Below are 18237 nucleotides of genomic sequence, written 5' to 3'. Positions count from 1 at the left end.
GTCCCTCTGGGGTCAAGGGGTCATCTAAGTGGGCCGCTTCCTCCTCACAATCCACTAATATTTCAGATAATTCTTCTGATGAGGATGGGGAATATACTGATCTGTCAGACACTGATACAGTTGCTTCTGACGAGGATCCTGCAACTCAGGTTGATGTTCCTGACCTAGTGTAGGCTATTAAGCTGATTCTACAAATTGATGATGAGTAGATCCCACTACTGCGTCTAAGAAACCTGATAAGTTCAAACGTCAGAAGGTTGCTAAAGTAGTCTTACTGCATTCTGACCATTTAATAGACATACGTCAGGAACCCTGGTCTTCTCCAGGAAAGAAATTCTCCCGGTCTAAGAAGATGCTAGCTCGTTATCCTATCCCTGCGGAGTTGAGTAACAAGTGGGAACATCCACCGCCGGTGGACTCTCATGTCATCTACTCTGCCTGTCATCACTGTCACCTCACTGAAGGAACCGACGGATAAGCGTGTGGAGGAATGCCTGAAGTCTATTGCTGTACATAGACCCACTACAGCAGCCTCCTGGGCCACAAAAGAAGCATGTGATCAGGCATTAGAGGAAGAGCTGCCTCAGGATATTTCTGACACTGCCAGACCATATCTGTCTCATATTACCACCGCCTCCCACTATATTCAGGAGGCGTCCTCTGAGGCAGGTGTAATGGCGGCCAAGGCGGCCACTACGTCTATACTGGCTCGCCGAATTATGTGGTTGAGGTCCTGGAAGGTGGACCTGGACTCCAAAAAGACCTTGGAGGTTCTCCCCTTTTAGGGAGACATCCTATTTGGGGAAGATCTGAATAAGATTGTGACTGACTTGGCGAATGGTAAGACTGCGTTTCTCCTAAATACTAATCCTTCTGCACCGAAGGCAAAGAGTACCACTTTTCGTTCCTTTCGACCTCCAGGGAAAGCAAAGGGTCAGGCGTACCAGAGACCGGCTCATGCTTCCAAAACCACTAAGCCCAAACCTAAACAATTCTGGGCTGCCCGTCAGCCTGCTTCCAAACAAGACAATATAGGAAAAATAGTATACACTATCAAGGGAGCGCTTGAATCTTATTGGATTTTAAATATATTTATTTTATTCGTATTCCTATTACAACATAAAACATAAAACCATATGTAGGTATAAATTCATATATAAAAAATATACTCTAATCCACATACAATATCCACATACAAAAACTCATATAAAATTGCCCTTTAAATTAATTTATAAAAGGTGTCCATGGAGTATCTTTTGTATATATACGTATACTTAATAACAATTGTTACATGGACAGCCGTTTCTTTAAAAATGCCGGAATGTAATGTGCAGTCATTAATTTTGGCCACTTATTCAGATTGATAGAATTGTCAGGGGGAGAGCGCTGTGTATTCAGCTGTCCACAGCGGTATGCTACGACCCCAATTTGTATATTGCCATACTAGATCTCTTTAGCCGGAATAAAAGTATAGGAGGATAGCTTCGCTCACTTATGAGCTTTCTTGTTGCTGACAGGGGGAGTCCGCTGTGTTGGATATTAGCTGCAGCGATGCACTCCACCCCCGTGCTGTCTGGCAACGGTAAATGTCACAGGTTACTCACGGCTGTAGCGGCTTTGGAATGAACAGGGTGCGGACCTCCTTAGCTCAGTCCCACTGTTGCCTTTACCCTGTTTGTAGACTTTCTGGTATTCAAAGAAAGTAGATAATAACGGGCAGCAAGATGCAGGTGCTGGTGCCTTCCAAACAAGACAAGCTTGCTGCATGACGGGCCGGGCCTCCCCCTGGGGAATCCCAGGGTGGGAGGCCGGCTTCTGCAATTCGCCCAGGTCTGGTTAAGGACCACTTCAGATGCCTGGGTGCGGGAAGTTGTCTCTCACGGGTACACTGTCTCTTTCAAGAGACGTCCCCCTCGCCAGTTCTGCACGACGGTTATTCCTTCGGATCTGTTGAAAGTGCAAGCTCTACTCCTGGTTGTACGATCCCTCCTGGACACAGGAGTGGTAGTGCAGGTACCTCTGTCCCAGAGAGGCAGGGGATACTATTCAACCCTGTTTCTAGTCCCAAAATCCAATGGGTCCTTCCGGCCTATACTCAACCTCAAATCATTGAACAAATTTGTGAGTGTGTCCAAATTCTGTATATGGAAACTCTGCGCTCTATTGTACTGGCCATGGAACCCGAAGACTATATGGTATCCCCGGTCATACAGGTTGCTTACCTGCATATACCTATTGCCATATCGCATCAGCAATGTCTGTGGTTTGCTATTGGCAACCTACATTATCAATTCCAGGCTCTGCCATTTGGACTGGCCACGGCCCCTCAGATCTTCACCGAGGTCATGCCCGTGATGACGGCCCTTCTCTGTCGTCAGGGAATTAGGATCCTGCCGTATCTGGACGACTTGCTGATCCTGGCGAACTCCCAAGATGTTCTACTCAGTCATCTGGAACTGACTGTCCAATTCCTACAAGCCCACGGGTGGCTCATCAACTGGAAAAAGTCCTCGCTGGTCCCTGCTCGAAGCATGGTGCACCTGGGAGAACGGGTGGTCTTCAGTATGCCTACTGACGGGATCCCGGCGCACAGTATAACGGCGCCGGGATCCCGACAGCCGGCATACCGACACTTATTCTCCCTCGTGGGGGTCCAGGACCCCCCTGGAGGGAGAATAAAATAGCGTGGCACGCGTAGCGCGCCACCGTGCCCGTAGCGTGGCGAGCGCAGCGAGCCCGCAAGGGGCTCATTTGCGCTCGCCACAGTAAGCCGGCGGTCGGGCTCCCGGAGCCGGTATGCTGGTCGCCAGGAGCCCGACCGCCGGCATATCGTAGTGAACCCTGGGAGAACTGCTGGATACACATAGCCAAAGACTGTTTCTGTCGCCAGAGAAAGTCCTGAACTTCAGAACAGGATCAGATACTTCCTTTCTCGGCCAAGAGTGTCGATACACTCGGCGATGCAAGTACTAGGCCTCATGGTGTCGGCTTTCGACATGGTAGAGTACGCTCAATTTCATTCCCGCCGTTTGCAGAGGTTAATCCTTTCCAAGTGGGACGGCCTGCCTCATCGGATCAGGTCTCAAATGATCTCCTTGACTCCGGAGGTTCGTCTGTCACTGAGCTGATGGCTACAGGACCAACAGTTGAGCAGGAGCTTTCCCTTCTGGATCCCCAACTGGGTCCTACTGACTACGGACGCCAGTCTGCGGGGTTGGGGCACTGTGCTAGAGCAACACTCTCTCCAGGGTCGGTGGACCAAGGAGGAATCTCTCCTCCCGATAAACATTCTGGAATTGCGGGCAGTGTTCAATGCTTTGACTCTTGCCCTGCCTCTGATACTGAACAGGCCTGTTCAAGTACAATCAGACAACGCCACCACGGTGGCGTACATAAATCATGAAGGTGGCACTCGAAGCCCATGGCAATGATGAAAGTGTAAAAAATCCTTTGTTGGGCGGAACGCCATCTGCCAGCAATATCGGCAGTGTTCATTCCCGGAGTCCTCAACTGGGAAGCCGATTTCCTCAGTCGTCAGGACGTACAAGCCGGAGAGTGGAGGCTTCATCCGGAATTTTTTCAACTCCAAGTGGACAAGTGGGGCCTACAAGATATAGACCTGATGGCGTCTCGACACAATCACAAGGTTCCGGTTTTCGGATCAAGGACAAGGGATCCTCAAGCAGCGTTCGTGGATGAACTGGCAAGTCCATGGAACTTTCGGCTGCCATACGTGTTTTCTGCAGTGTCACTCCTGCCCAGGGTTCTACGGAAGTTCAAGCAAGAAGGAGGAATACTACTTCTAGTCGCTCCAGCGTGGCCCAGACGGCATTGGTTCTCAGACCTACAGGGTCGATCGATCGAGTGTCCTCTTCTACTTCCTCAACGCGCAGACCTCCTCGTTCAGGGCCCTTGTGTCTACCCGGACCTGGCCAGACTGGCTTTGATGGCATGGCTCTTGAAGCTTCACTCCTGAGGGCCAAATGATTCTCTGAGGCGGTAATCCAAACTATGCTGGAGGCCCGCAAACCGGCTTCTGCACGGATTTATTACAGGGTCTGGAATTCTTACTTCACCTGGTGTGCTGCTAAGAATTACGATGCATACAAATTCAGAACTTCTAGACTTTTGGCTTTTCTGCAACAAGGCCTAGACTTATGCCTTCATCTGGCCCCCCTCAAGGTTCATATTTCTGCCTTGTCGGTGTGGTTTCAGAGGAAGATTGCGTCTATTCCTGACATTCATACTTTCACTCAGGGCGTTTTACGGATTCAGCCTCCCTATGTCCCTCTTGTGGCTCCATAGGATCTGAGGTACAAGAAAAAGAAAGTAGACTTCTTTGTGGGAGCACTCTTGTAGAAGGAATAATGAGATATTGTCAGAAATTAAGACATAACTTTTATTCTGAATAATTAAAAGATCATTTAATCTCCTGAGCACAAGTAAACATACAACAATGACACAGACAAATCACACAAATTAATTATTGAACATTTAAAAAGCGGTTGGCAATGGAAGCAGAATGATTGGATATTTAGGAAAAAATATAATATTTATAATCAGAGTATGTGCAGCCCAATCCGGCTGCTAAACAAAATTATAAATTCATCATTGTCAAAATACAGACTGTGACAGACCGGTATAGATATTACAGTATTTCCGACCTTGCCAGTGTATTGAACTGGTATTCAAAACATGGGCCATGATGGATTTTGGGTGGGGATGTCTTTGATAGTCAAGTAGGAATAATAGAAGAAATGTGAATCTGCTGTCAGTGTTAGACAGGAATTTCACCTCGTTCTAAACCTACTGCACCGGGTATTCCCTGGTGGTCCCCCATGGGATCTTCTTGTTGTCTTGAATGCCCTACAAGAGTCTCCATTTGAACCTCTTGAGTCTGTGGACCTTAAATGTCTTACGCTTAAGGACGTGTTTCTGCTGGCTATTGCCTCTGCTAGTAGGGTGTCGGACTTAGGCGCTTTGTCCTGTAGTCCACCCTTTCTGATTTTTCACCGTGACCGGTCAGTTCTTAGAACTCGTTCCGGTTATCTACCTAAGGTGGTGTCATCTTTCCATCTTAACCAAGAGATTGTGGTTCCGACTTTTAACTCTTCTGGTTTGTCCTCCAAAGAGCGGTCTTTGGATGTGGTATGGGCTCTCCGTATTTACATGGAGAGAACTGCCTCTCTCAGGAGGTCCGATACCCTTTTTGCACTTTTTGGTTTCCACAAACGTGGCTGGCCTGCGAATAAGCAAACCTTGGCCAGATGGATTAGAATGGTGATTGCACAAGCATATGCACAGGCTGGTCTCCGAGCTCCTGCTGTCAAAGCCCATTCTACTCGGTCTGTTGGACCTTCTTGGGTGGCCCGCAGAGGCGCGTCCGCTGAACAATTGTGCAAGGCGGCTACGTGGTCCTCAGTGAACACGTTCATTAGGTTTAATGCCTTTGATACTTCCGCCTCCCAGGATGCTTTCTGTGGACACCGGGTTCTTATGCCCGCTGAGATGCGTCCCCTCGCATGAGGAACTGCTTTAGGACATCCCTGATGTATTCCCTGTGGAACACAGTGTACCCCGCTGCAGAAAAGGAGATTTATGATAGACTTACCATAGTTAAATCTCTTTTTGCGAGGTACACTGGGTTCCACAGGGCGCCCACCCTGACGCACTTAGCTTCTTTGGGTTTGTATGGCATTAGCCGCTGGTCCCTTCTCCTGTCGTGAGAATGTAGTTCTATGTGACTAACATCTGCCTTCTCTTTTACCTGCTACTGCATTGGACTGGTTAACGAAACTGAGCTGCAGTGTCCGGAGGCGGGGCTATAGAGGAGGCCATGCAGTGCATCCTGGGAATAGTCAAAGCTGTAGCCTGTTAGTGCCTCTGGATCAAGATCCAACTCTATACCCCAATGTATTCCCTGTTGAACCCAGTGTACCTCGCAGAAAGAGATTTGATTATGGTAAGTCTACCATAAATCTCCTTTTAATAGTGGTGCTATAATTAGTTTTTGCTTATTTGAGTTAAGACACCGCTGATAAAAAATTTTGCCTGCTCATGAGTTAAGTGTATAGACTAACCTGCAACTTCAGTTTATTTTACATTAAACATGATTACTAGTTTACTATTAAAGTCATAACTTTTTAGTTTTTTAAATACAGGTTGAGTATCCCATATCCAAATATTCCGAAATACGGAATATTCCGAAATACGGACTTTTTTTAATGAGAGTGAGATAGTGAAACCTTTGTTTTTTGATGACTCAATGTACACAAACTTTGTTTAATACACAAAGTTATTAAAAATATTGTATTAAAGGACCTTTAGGCTGTGTGTATAAGGTGTATATGAAACATAAATGAATTGTGTGAATGTAGACACACTTTGTTTAATGCACAAAGTTATAAAAAAATATTGGCTAAAATTGCCTTCAGGCTGTGTGTATAAGGTGTATATGAAAGATAAATGCATTCTGTGCTTAGACTTAGGTCCCATCACCATGATATCTCATTATGGTATGCAATTATTCCAAAATACGGAAAAATCCGATATCCAAAATACGTCTGGTCCCAAGCATTTTGGATAAGGGATACTCAACCTGTAAAATAAAAAAATGGGATTTTACCGTAACAGCTTAACTTCTCCCGCAATTAGTAAAAGTGCCAGCTTCCTGTCAACTGCACCCACCCCCGTGGCTTCAACTTACTATTGTTTATTTCTCTGGCGTCCTAGTGGATGCTGGGTACTCCGTGGGGAATAGACGGGCTCCGCAGGAGACTGGGCACTCTTAAAAGAAAGATTAGGTACTATATCTGGTGTGCACTGGCTCCTCCCTCTATGCCCCTGCTCCAGACCTCAGTTAGAATCTGTGCCCGGCCAGAGCTGGATGCACCCTAGGGGCTCTCCTGAGCTTCCTAGAAAAGAAAGTATTTGTTAGGTTTTTTATTTTCAGTGAGATCTGCTGGCAACAGACTCACTGCTACGTGGGACTGAGGGGAGAGAAGCGAACCTACCTGCTTGCAGCTAGCTTGGGCTTCTAAGGCTACTGGACACCATTAGCTCCAGAGGGATCGAACACAGGCCCAGTCCTCGGTCGTCCGGTCCCGGAGCCGCGCCGCCGTCCCCCTTGCAGAGCCAGAAGAACCGAAGAGAAGTTGAAAATCGGCGGCTGAAGACTCCAGTCTTCATTAAGGTAGCACACGCCATTGCTCCCTTAGCACACCACACACTCCGGTCACTGATGGGTGCAGGGCGATGGGGGGGGCGCCCTGGGCAGCAATTAGATTACCTTTTCGCAAAAAAAACACACATAATACAGTCTAGTACTGTATATGTGTAAAAACCCCCGCCATTAAAGTACATAAAAGGACAGAAGCCCGCCGCTGAGGGGGCCGGGCCTTCTTCCTCGGCACACCGGCGCCATTTTCTCTTCACAGCTCAGCTGGAAGGAAGCTCCCCAGGCTCTCCCCTGCAGTATCCTGGTACACAAAGGGTAAAGAAGAGAGGGGGGCACATAAATTTAGGCGCAAAACTGTGTATATAAGCTGCTATAGGGGAAAAATCACTCAGTATAGTGTACATCCCTGTATTATATAGCGCTGTGGTGTGTGCTGGCATACTCTCTCTCTGTCTCTCCAAAGGGCCTGGTGGGGGAACTGTCTTCAAATAGAGCATCCCCTGTGTGTGTGGTGTGTCGGTACGCTTGTGTCGACATGTCTGAGGTAAAAGGCTCCTCTAAGGAGGTGATAGAGCGGATATGTGTGTGGGAGGGTGTCTCCGTCGACAACGCCGACACCTGTTTGGATATGTGTAAGTGCTGAGGTAAAATTATTGCACAAAAGGTTAGGGAACAGAAAGGAAATCTACCCTGGTCTGTCCCTATGTCACAGAGTCCTTCAGAGTCTCTCTATGCTCACTATCCAAAATAACAAACACTGGTATCGACACGGAGTTTAACTCCACTGTCGACTAAGATAATGCAAAGTTACAGCCAAGAGGGCTAAAAGATATTCAATATATGATTATTGGAATAAAAGATGATTTGCATATCACTGATGACTCATCTGTCCCTGACACGAGAGTACACATGTTAAGGGGAAGAATGCTGAGGTAAATTTCCCTCCTCTCATGAGGAAAAAGAGCGGGAATCTCCAGACTAGAGACGGCAGCTTCCCACAAGAGAATTCTCAGGCTGTATCCTTTCGCCACTAGGGCCAGGATGTGTTGAGAATCTTCCCCTTGGGTGTCCTGTTTGCGCTAGCTATTCTCAGGGATCCTGCAGATAGTGTGCACATTCTAGTATACTACCCAGACCGGCGATTGTGTCGGCATGGGTTTATAGCGCTGTGGCAGCGTGGACAGGTACCTTATCAGCAGAGATTGAGACCCTAGTATGCATATAAATATTTTAAGATGCTGTCTTAAGTGATAGATATATAATTATAAAGCATGCCCAAAGGGACATGAGTATACTGGGTCCTAGAGTCAAAAGCTATGTCGATTTCTGCTTGACGTGTCCTGTAGAATATACATTGGACAGATGATGCCGACTTAAGAGGCATATGGAAGGCTGAGGATTGTGTGGAGAAAGGTTCTCGGGCCTGGTCTCCACAGCTATAGTTAGTAATTCTGCTAGTTTGCCCTATATTCCTGCAAAGCCTGGGAAAGCACGACATTATTAAATGCAGCTTTTCGAATAAAGAAACAAGAAATTCTGAGGTGCGTCCTTTCTTGTCAGAGCCGGGGGCAGAGGAAAGAAGCTGTACACCACAGCTTGTCCCCAGGAACAGAAGTCCTCCCCGGCCTCTACAAAAATCCACTGCATGTCGCTGGGGCTCCACAGGCGGAGCTAGGCCTGGTGGGGACACGCCTTCGTAAGTTCAGCCACAAGTGGGTTCACTCCCTGTTAGATCCCTGGGCAATAGAAATTGTGTCGCAGGGATACAGGCTGGACTGGGAGAAGATGCCCCCTCACCGAGGACCCGGCGGGCTTCCCCCCAAGAGAGGGAGCCAGTGTTAACTGCAATTCGTAAATTGTATCTTCAACAGGTGGTGGTCAAGGGTCCCCTCCTTCAACAAGAGGGTGTTATTATTCGACCATGTTATAATCCCGAAACCAGACGGTTCGGTTAGACCCATATTGAATTAAAATCCCTGAACATATACCTGAAAAGGTTCAAGTTCAAGATGGAATCGCTAAGAGAGGTCATTGCAAGCCTGAAAAGGGGGAGACTTTATCGTGAATCGGGACATAAGGGATGCATACCTTCATGTCCCCATTTATCCACCTCATCAGGCGTACCTCATAATTGCGGTACGGGATTGTCATTACCAATTTCACCAAGGTAATGGCGGATATGATGGTGATCCTGCGGAAGCAAGGTGTCACTATTATCACATACTTGGATGATCTCCTCATAAAAGCGAGATCAAGAGAGCAGTTGCTGGACAGCGTATCACCTTCTCTGGAAGTGAAACGGCAACACGGCTGGATTCTATATATTCCGAAGTCGCAGTTGGTTCCTACAGCTCATCTGCCTCGCCTAGGCATGATCCTAGACACAGACCAGAAAAGGGTTTATCTCCCGATAGAGAGAGCTCAGGAGCTCATGACACTGGTCAGGAATCTATTGAAAACCAAAACAGGTGTAAGTGCATCACTGCACTCGAGTCCTGGGAAGGATGGTGGCATCATACGAGGCCATCCCCTTCGGCTGGTTCCATGCAAGGACAATGGAACTTACTGGACAAGTGGTCCGGATCACATCTTCAGATGCATCGGTTAATCACCCTATCCCCCAGGGCCAGGGTGTCTCTCCTGTGGTGGCTGCAGAGTGCTCACCTTCTCGAGGGCCGCAGATTCGGCATTCAGGACTGGGTCCTGGTGACCACGGATGCAAGCCTCCGAGGGTGGGGGGCAGTTACACAGGGAAGAAAATTCCAAGGTTTGTGGTCAAGCCAACAGACTTGCCTTCACATCAATATCCTGGAACTAAGGGCCATATACAACGCCCTAAGTCAAGCGGAGTTCCTGCTTCGCGACCAACCGGTTCTGATCCAGTCAGACCGCAGGGGCTCATGTAAACCGCCAAGGCGGCACAAGGAGCAGGGTGGCGAAGGTAGAAGCCACCAGAATTCTTCGCTGGGCGGAGAATCAAGTAAGCGCACTGTCAGCAGTGTTCATTCCGGGAGTGGACAACTGGGAAGCAGACTTCCTCAGCAGGCACGACCTCCACCCGGGAAAGTGGTGACTACATCAGGAAGTCTTCACGCAGTTTTGGAAATTGATGGGAACTGCCTCAGGTGGACTAGATGGCGTCCCACCTCAATAAAAAGATAAAAAAAGGTTTTACGCTGGGTCAAGGGACTCTCAGGCGATAGCTGTGGTCGCACTAGTAACACCGTGGGTGTTCCAGTCGGTCTATGTATTCCCTCCTCTTCCTCTCAGACCAAAGGGCTGAGAATTGTAATAAAAGGAGAAGTGTGAACAATATTCTTTGCTCCGGATTGGCCAAGAAGGACTCGGTACCCGGAACTGCAAGAAATGCTCTCAGAGGACCCATGGCCTCTGCCTCTCAGACAGGACATGTTGCAACAGGGGCCCTGTCTGTTCCAAGACTAACCGCGGCTGCGTTGGACGGCATGGCGGTTGAACGCCAGATCCTAGCGGAAAAGGGCATTCCGGATGCAGTTATTCCTACGCTGATAAAGGCTAGGAAAGACGTGACAGCAAGACTTTTTCACTGTATATGGCGAAAATATGTTGCTTGGTGTGTGGCCGGGAAGGCCCTACAGAGGAATTCCAGCAGGGTCGATTCCTGCACTTCCTACAGTCAGGAGTGACTATGGGCCTAAAATTAGGATCCATAAAGGCCAAGATTTCGGCCCTATCTGGGCCACTGCCTGAAGTTCGGACGTTGTTACAGGGGTGCTGCATATTCAGCCCCTTTTGTGCCTCCAGTGGCACCTTGGGATCTTAACGTTGTGTTGGATTCCTAAAATCCCACTGGTTTGAGCCACTTAAGACCGTGGAGTTAAAATATCTCACGTGGAAAGTGGTCATGCTTTTGGCCTTAGCTTGGACTAGGCGTGTGTCAGAATTGGCGGTTTTGTCATGTAAAAGCCCATATCTGATCTTCCATATGGAAAGGGCAGAATTGAGGACTCTTCCCCAATTTCTCCCTAAGGTGGTATCATCGTTTCATTTGAACCAACCTATTGTGGTGCCTGCGGCTACTAGGGACTTGGAGGATTCCAAGTTGCTGGACGTAGTCCGGGCCCTGAAAATCTATGTTTCCAGGACGGCTAGAGTCAGAAAAACTGACTCGCTGTTTATCCTGCATGCACCCAACAAGCTGGGTGCTCCTGCTTCAAAGCAGACTATTGCTCGCTGGATCTGTAGCACGATTCAGTTTGCGCATTCTGCGGCTGGACTGCCGCATCCTAAATCCGTGAAAGCCCATTCCACAAGGAAGGTGGGCTCTTCTTGGGCGGCTGCCCGAGGGGTCTCTGCTTTACAACTTTGCCGAGCTGCTACTTGGTCGGGTTCAAACACTTTTGCAAAATTCTACAAGTTTGATACCCTGGCTGAGGAGGACCTTGAGTTTGCTCATTCGGTGCTGCAGAGTCATCCGCACTCTCCCGCCCGTTTGGGAGCTTTGGTATAATCCCCACAGAGTACCCAGCATCCACTAGGACGTCAGAGAAAATAAGAATTTACTCACCGGTAATTCTTTTTCTCGTAGTCCGTAGTGGATGCTGGGAGCCCGTCCCAAGTGCGGACTTTCTGCAATACGTGTATATAGTTATTGCTTAAATAAAGGGTTATTGTTATGAGCCATCTATTACATGAGGCTCAGTTGTTATTCATACTGTTAACTGGGTATAGTTATCACAAGTTGTACGGTGTGATTGGTGTGGCTGGTATGAGTCTTACCCTGGATTCCAAATCCTTTCCTAGTAATGTCAGCTCTTCCGGGCACAGTTTCCTTAACTGAGGTCTGGAGGAGGGGCATAGAGGGAGGAGCCAGTGCACACCAGATATAGTACCTAATCTTTCTTTTAAGAGTGCCCAGTCTCCTGCGGAGCCCGTCGAGTACCCAGCATCCACTACGGACTACGAGAAATAGAATTACCGGTGAGTAAATTCTTATTTTTTAAATTCTCCTGGCACTGTGGTCTGGGCAGCACACCAGTTGGTGTCTCCTTGCAATGAGTAACTTCAGATCAGTGATCCATTAGTAGGTGAAAGAACTGACAAAAAAAATACTAATATATTAGAATTGAGTGGTCCCTGAATGTATTACTTATCTGTACATTCTCTGCATAATATGTGATTGTTTTATTTGTGCCATATTTCACAGATGGGTAAAGCAGACCAGACTACCCACAAGTACAAAAGGAAATCTAAAATTGGAACTAAAGCTTTGCCCACTGATGACCAGAATCACATCTCTCTGGTGTTATCAAATGATGCCCAGTCGACCAGCTGTAGATTATTACAATCGCGAACACCCACTGCAGTGGGTGCAGAGACAGTGGAGGAAAAGGTTTCATCTTTGTTTGCAAACACTAACCTGGAAACGTTTCCACCCACACACGGCGCCACCACAAATCTCTCTCTGCCATCCCTGATTCCTGAGCTTGCTCACCATCCACACTCTGCAGTCACTAAGCTTGCAAGTAGTGAAGCTCTGAGTCTTTACTCCTGCAAAGTCTGGAAAGATGACTGTGTGCTGCTAGCCCTGTTATTTGCCAACCCAACGTCTTCAGCAATCAAAAGTATTCATGTGAGAATGGAACACTCTGAAATCATCACAGTAAGTCCAGCTGTATGAAAGGGATTTGGTCTGTGAGATGATGCTTTTCACACTGCAGGAGAATATATTAGACTATTGTATGTGCAATATTTTGATCATACTGAATGGAGTAAAATTATTCATCAAAGAGAGATAATATAAAAATGTACTAAATCAGTACAGCAATAGTTGTATAATAGCAGCAATTACTCTGATAACAAGGAAATCCCAGAAATTCTAGCATCCTGGTGGCATTCTAACCAAAGGCCAGAAAGCAGCAATGCTAACCACTATGCCACAAATACATGTGTTTTGTGTGTCTGCATTATCCTTCTTCTGCAGTACATTCTGTTTGGGAAGACACTTGGTGATCCACTTATAGCCACTGCGGGCATTGGGGTGTATATGAGTCAGCAAGGAGGCTAGCACATTATACACTAAAGGGGGGTACACACGGAGAGATCCGTGTTTAAAATGTAAGCAATCTGACTAGATTGCTTAGATTTTAAGCACGGATCTGCAGTGTGTATGCCCCCCAGCGATAGCGATGCGCTGCCCCACGCATCGCTATCGCCAGTGCTAGATTGAGCCTGCATGCAGGCTCAATCTTGCGGGCCGCTCACTTCACCGTTGTGTGAAGTGAGCGGCCCCCCATCCGTCCCCACCCCTCGCTCAGCACATCGCGCTGTGCTGAGCGGGGGAAGAGATGTGTGCTGAGCGGTCTGTGTTAAGATCAGCACACATCTCCCCTGTCAGTACCCCCCTTAATTCCCAGTATAATAATATGTCAAACAAGTAGTCAGAACGCTGTACTGATTTTGATAGACATGTCAATATGTGTGGTTGATTGGTCTATGGCAATGTGTTTTTTATACCTTAATAATGGCTAATCCAACATTCATTGGTCTGACTTCTGGAAAAAATATTTTTTATCAACCTTTGTATGCACTCACTATGGAGCCCTCATAGTGTTCCATTATAATAAATATGTATCTAGCATGACCATTCTTAAAATTCACATCCTATGTGCAGTGTGTTGTCCAGAATGTCCATATTACATCAATGGATTCCATTTTCTTTGTTATTCAGGTTTCCAAAAGTCTTTGTTGCCAGTTCCCTCACCTGAATGCCAATGGAGTACAGCAGTGCTGGGGCAGTGTACATATTAAGCACCCATGTAAAACCGTGGTGGCCGCTGGCTTTGTTACATACCAGTCAGAGTCAGAGGTGACTTCTCAACTTGACTTTTGTGTAGACTTTCGGCTATCCGATTTTATCAGGTAAACTAGATTATGGCTGCTGTCTATATAACATGTACTGTCTATATAATGTAATCATCTGCTGCTTCATTGACATGTATCACTAGGCCTATGCTGATTGCCAGTCACTGTACATGCTGTGTTTTCACTATAGTCTAATATCTGTGAATTACCTTTATTGAACTATTGTTTGGGGACATTGTCACGCTAATATTTGGGGTCCCAGTACTAGGGTTGAACTTCTAATATTGAATGTATACTGGTTTCTCTATGGATATTCAGAACAGTTTTGTACACTGGTGCAGAGTTGTCAGTCCACAAGGACTGACATGCGGGGCAGACTAGCCCTGTGCTGGGCGTCCCCCGGCATGTCAGAGTAAATGATCATAGATGTGCTAAATTTAGCACATTTTCGATCAACGCTGAATTAGCCCCACAGATTGGAAAGTGCATGGTAAATCCCAAGGCCAATGTACAGTTGGATGTACATCTCTTTTAATTGGGTAAAAGTAATGTGTTTTCATACTTCATATGTACCCCTACGTCTATATGTGACTTTTAAGTATCTTCCACTTATGACTCCTTTAGACTGAAGAAGAGGACTGGTAGTGGGACGGTGGGTGGGTGGGGGTGGGGTGGATAAGCATTGGCAGGGTACTTTAAAGGGGCTGTTCACGTAATTATCACTGGAGTAGACCTGGATGCCAATGCAGATACACCTGTCAGAAGGCGTATCTCTTGTGGGCTGTAGGGGACACTAATGGTCAGCAGCGTTAGCTAGCCGATTTTGATTGCCAGTGGACCTTTTTAGCTGATCTCGCATCATTCATTCATGTAGCTGCTATATTATGTGAAGTTGTGGCCATCTATTCATATTGCTTGTTGCAGCAGCTCATTTGATTTTTAATGGGGAAAGCATCAAATGTTGTATTTTAATTTGTATATAATTACATTTTATGTTGGAAATGCACATTTATTAATAGCACTATCAAGACGCTGGTCTTTCTTGTTTGACATTTCATTATATTATTGTGTACATATAGGGTAATAGGGTATGGGTCGTTGAATAGACACAACTTAGGTCGACCATGGGAGGTCGACATGCATTAGGTTGACAGGGGCAATAGGTTGACCATGTCGACCGAATGCATGTCAACCTAATGGCATTGGCGACATTCATTGGTTGACCTAATGAGTGTCGACATAAGTTATGTCGACCTAACGACCGTAACCCGGTTAATATGACTTTAGCATTTACTTAGTCTGTCAAGCCACATCTGTACATTGTAGCGGGGCATCAGTATACACACTTATTACTCCTGACACACCTGACATAAATGCTAGTGTTGTGCAGCTGGGTGCATCTTAAGATGTGTGAGACTGAGCATATGCTCATAAATGTGCTTTTTTGCATCTTTTCCTCCTTTTTGGTAAGCAAAAGCCTCCAGCACTATATGACGCGCTTAAGGTGCATACACACGGAGAGATTTTAACTATGAGAGATTTTGACTGAGCGATTTCCCTTGAACTGGCAGTAGGAGATTTTGACTAACTTTACCAGCGATTTTGGCTATGGGCGATTTTGGCTAACTCATTTAAGCAAGGGGATGCTTTCTCTTTTCCAACGACTTAGCCAAAATTGACTTGCCTGCACAGTCTATTTTTAGCAGCGATAGCGACCTGGCGGGGACGCGCATCGCTATCGCTGGCTTTGTACATACAGAGCGATATGCACTAACTTTCTGAGCGATTTTGACTATATAGTCAAAATCGCTCAGCTATATCGCTCCGTGTGTATGCACCTTTAGTGTTTAGCATTTATACTGCAAAAAATTCCAAGTGTACGTGAGTACACCTGGCCAATAAAGCTGATTCTGATTATATGATTCCTCTGGGTAATCCCAAGGACCACACTTCTGCTCCAATATCCTATGTGTGTCTATGCATATAAGTGTATTATACGTATGCCTTATACAGTATAAATATTAAGAGCAGGATCCCTTCTAGACTTTATGGTGCCCAGGGTTAAAATTTCTTTTGGCTCCCCTTCCATTTAAAATAGGGCCAAAATGTAGGGTGTAGCTTCATGGAGAAGGTGCGTGGCCACAGAATAGTACCAATTCACATTACACCATACAATAGTGTCTGTCAGTCATATTACACCACACAGTAGTATTATACCATGTTAGAGCCCCTTACATACCTTACACCACAGTAAAGCAGAGCCTCTTGTACATTGCGCTAGGTAGAGCCCCTTAGGCACATTGCACCGGGTAGAGCCTCCTATACACATTGCGTCAGGTAGTCCCTTATACACATTGCGCTATGTATCCCCTTATACACATTGCACCAGGAAGCCTCTTATACAAATTGCGCAAGTTAGCTCCTTATACACACTGTGCCAGGTAGTCCCTTTACATGCATTGCGCCAGGCAGAGCCCATTAAACACAATAGACCAGGCAGTGCCTCTTATACACGTTGTGCCTGGTAGAGCCCCTTATGCACTTTGTGCCAGGCAGAACCTATTGTGCACACTGCGCCAGGCAGTCCCTTATACACACTCTGTCAGGTAGCCGCTTATCCCATATACACATTGTATCAGGTAGCCCCTTATACACACTGTGCAAGGGAGACACACTCTATAGCGAGAGAGAGTGTGCGTGTCTGTGTATATAAACGTGTGTGTTTGTGTGCCCCTGCATGCATCACCATATGGCCACGGCAGTACTGGCACTTGGTCCCCTGCTTCCAGCTCTCCTACCTCACTTCTCGCTTCACATGTGAGTGGCGGTGGAAGGAGGGTTTCGGCCAGCAGGGGTGCGGCAGGCAGGCAGCAGAGTTGTGGGCAGCTGGAGGCGGGGGGGTCACCAAGAGGCAGGCAGTGTGGTGCGGGAAGGCACAAGCAATTCATGGTGCTGGTGCGGAGACTGCGGCCACGCTCCCTCAGGCCACAGTGCCCTGGGTGCCCGCCCTGCTAGTGCAGACTTGAAACCGCCGCTGATTAAGGCTAGAGATTTAATAAAGGTTTAGATACATAAACCATCCTGACGTGCAGAGGTGCCTCTGTAATTGGCGGGCACTTAACACTAGCTGTGAGGATAACCACGGTGGCTTCACAGCTCTAAATAGTGAAGGCAGCTCCATTGGTTAGCATATATTATAAGCAAAGAAGAGCGGAATAAATGGGTTATTTAGTAATCTGTATGTGTCTGAAAAGGTTATTGTGTTTGTGATCTTATACAGGCGCCTTATTCTTTCCACTGAAGAGTTTGGTAAAATGTGGCTGACTCTGAGTAATGAAGTGAAGCAGACCGTTCAGCTCCCGATTCCCCAGCAGCCCCTTTCTGAAGTACTGCCTTTCTTGCAGCGCAAACTAAACCTTTATGTTGTGGAAGTTATAGGTAAGTGTGTAGTCAGGCTAATGACCATAAACTGTGTGTATATCAAGATCTGTCAAAAATACCTAGCTCGTGCAGTTTTTTAGTCTCTTGTATCTGTAGTTGGCTAATCTAAAGCTAGTTGTACACTGCAGGATGTGTGACCCAGCCGACGGCTCAATGTGACGATACATCGCGCACCGTACACGCTGCACAATCCAGTGTATTATACATGATATGTGTCATTACAGCATGCATGTAACTGCATGCTGTCATTCATTACATCTTCCCATCTGACGCGCAGCACAATCTGACATACACACTATGTGATGCATACAGTATATCATTCCAATCCGGTCACCACACAGGTACACAGGCCTAAGTCAGAATTGCACACAAGTCTGCATGTTTGTGGGTGGATATCATGAGATTTATTGTCTGTACGTGCGACGGAGCACTTATACGCAACTGCGGGCGATTCAGAATCGTAAAAATCTCAGCCGTATGTCTCCTTGTTGCTAAGTGGGTGTAACTGGGTAGCAAAGGGGTGTTTACTGAAGGATAAGTGTTTTATGGGCCGGTAGATGGAACTGTGGGCTATTTATACGCGAGTATACGCATAGATCCAGCTGTGCAATGTACCTGAATTGTGATTTTGAATCCGCCACTAAGGTTATAAATTCAGTCGCTATGGTAAAGGCATGAATCGGAGGTATATTGGCAAACCATTGTTATGCCTTTATCCCATGATCACCTTATCATCTCCCCAAACTCTTTTTATATGTGTACAATGGTTGGGGTCA

The 18237-nt window shown here is 46.7% G+C and overlaps 1 protein-coding gene across 4 annotated transcripts in view; it reads left to right on the top strand.

Annotated features, from left to right (window-relative positions):
* The window catches only part of AP4E1 (adaptor related protein complex 4 subunit epsilon 1), a 134213-nt gene that overhangs the window by 101568 nt on the left and 14408 nt on the right, over window positions 1-18237 (top strand). For all 4 annotated transcript variants that reach the window (XM_063926083.1, XM_063926081.1, XM_063926082.1 and 1 more), the window contains 3 exons: window positions 12363-12818; window positions 13887-14077; window positions 17301-17458. In XM_063926083.1, coding sequence (XP_063782153.1) covers window positions 12363-12818; window positions 13887-14077; window positions 17301-17458 — 805 coding nt within the window. The remainder of the gene's footprint in view (window positions 1-12362; window positions 12819-13886; window positions 14078-17300; window positions 17459-18237) is intronic.

The sequence above is a fragment of the Pseudophryne corroboree genome, chromosome 6 (genome assembly GCF_028390025.1).
Source record: "Pseudophryne corroboree isolate aPseCor3 chromosome 6, aPseCor3.hap2, whole genome shotgun sequence".
NCBI lineage: Eukaryota > Metazoa > Chordata > Amphibia > Anura > Myobatrachidae > Pseudophryne > Pseudophryne corroboree.
This window is presented reverse-complemented; position numbering and strand designations above follow the sequence as displayed.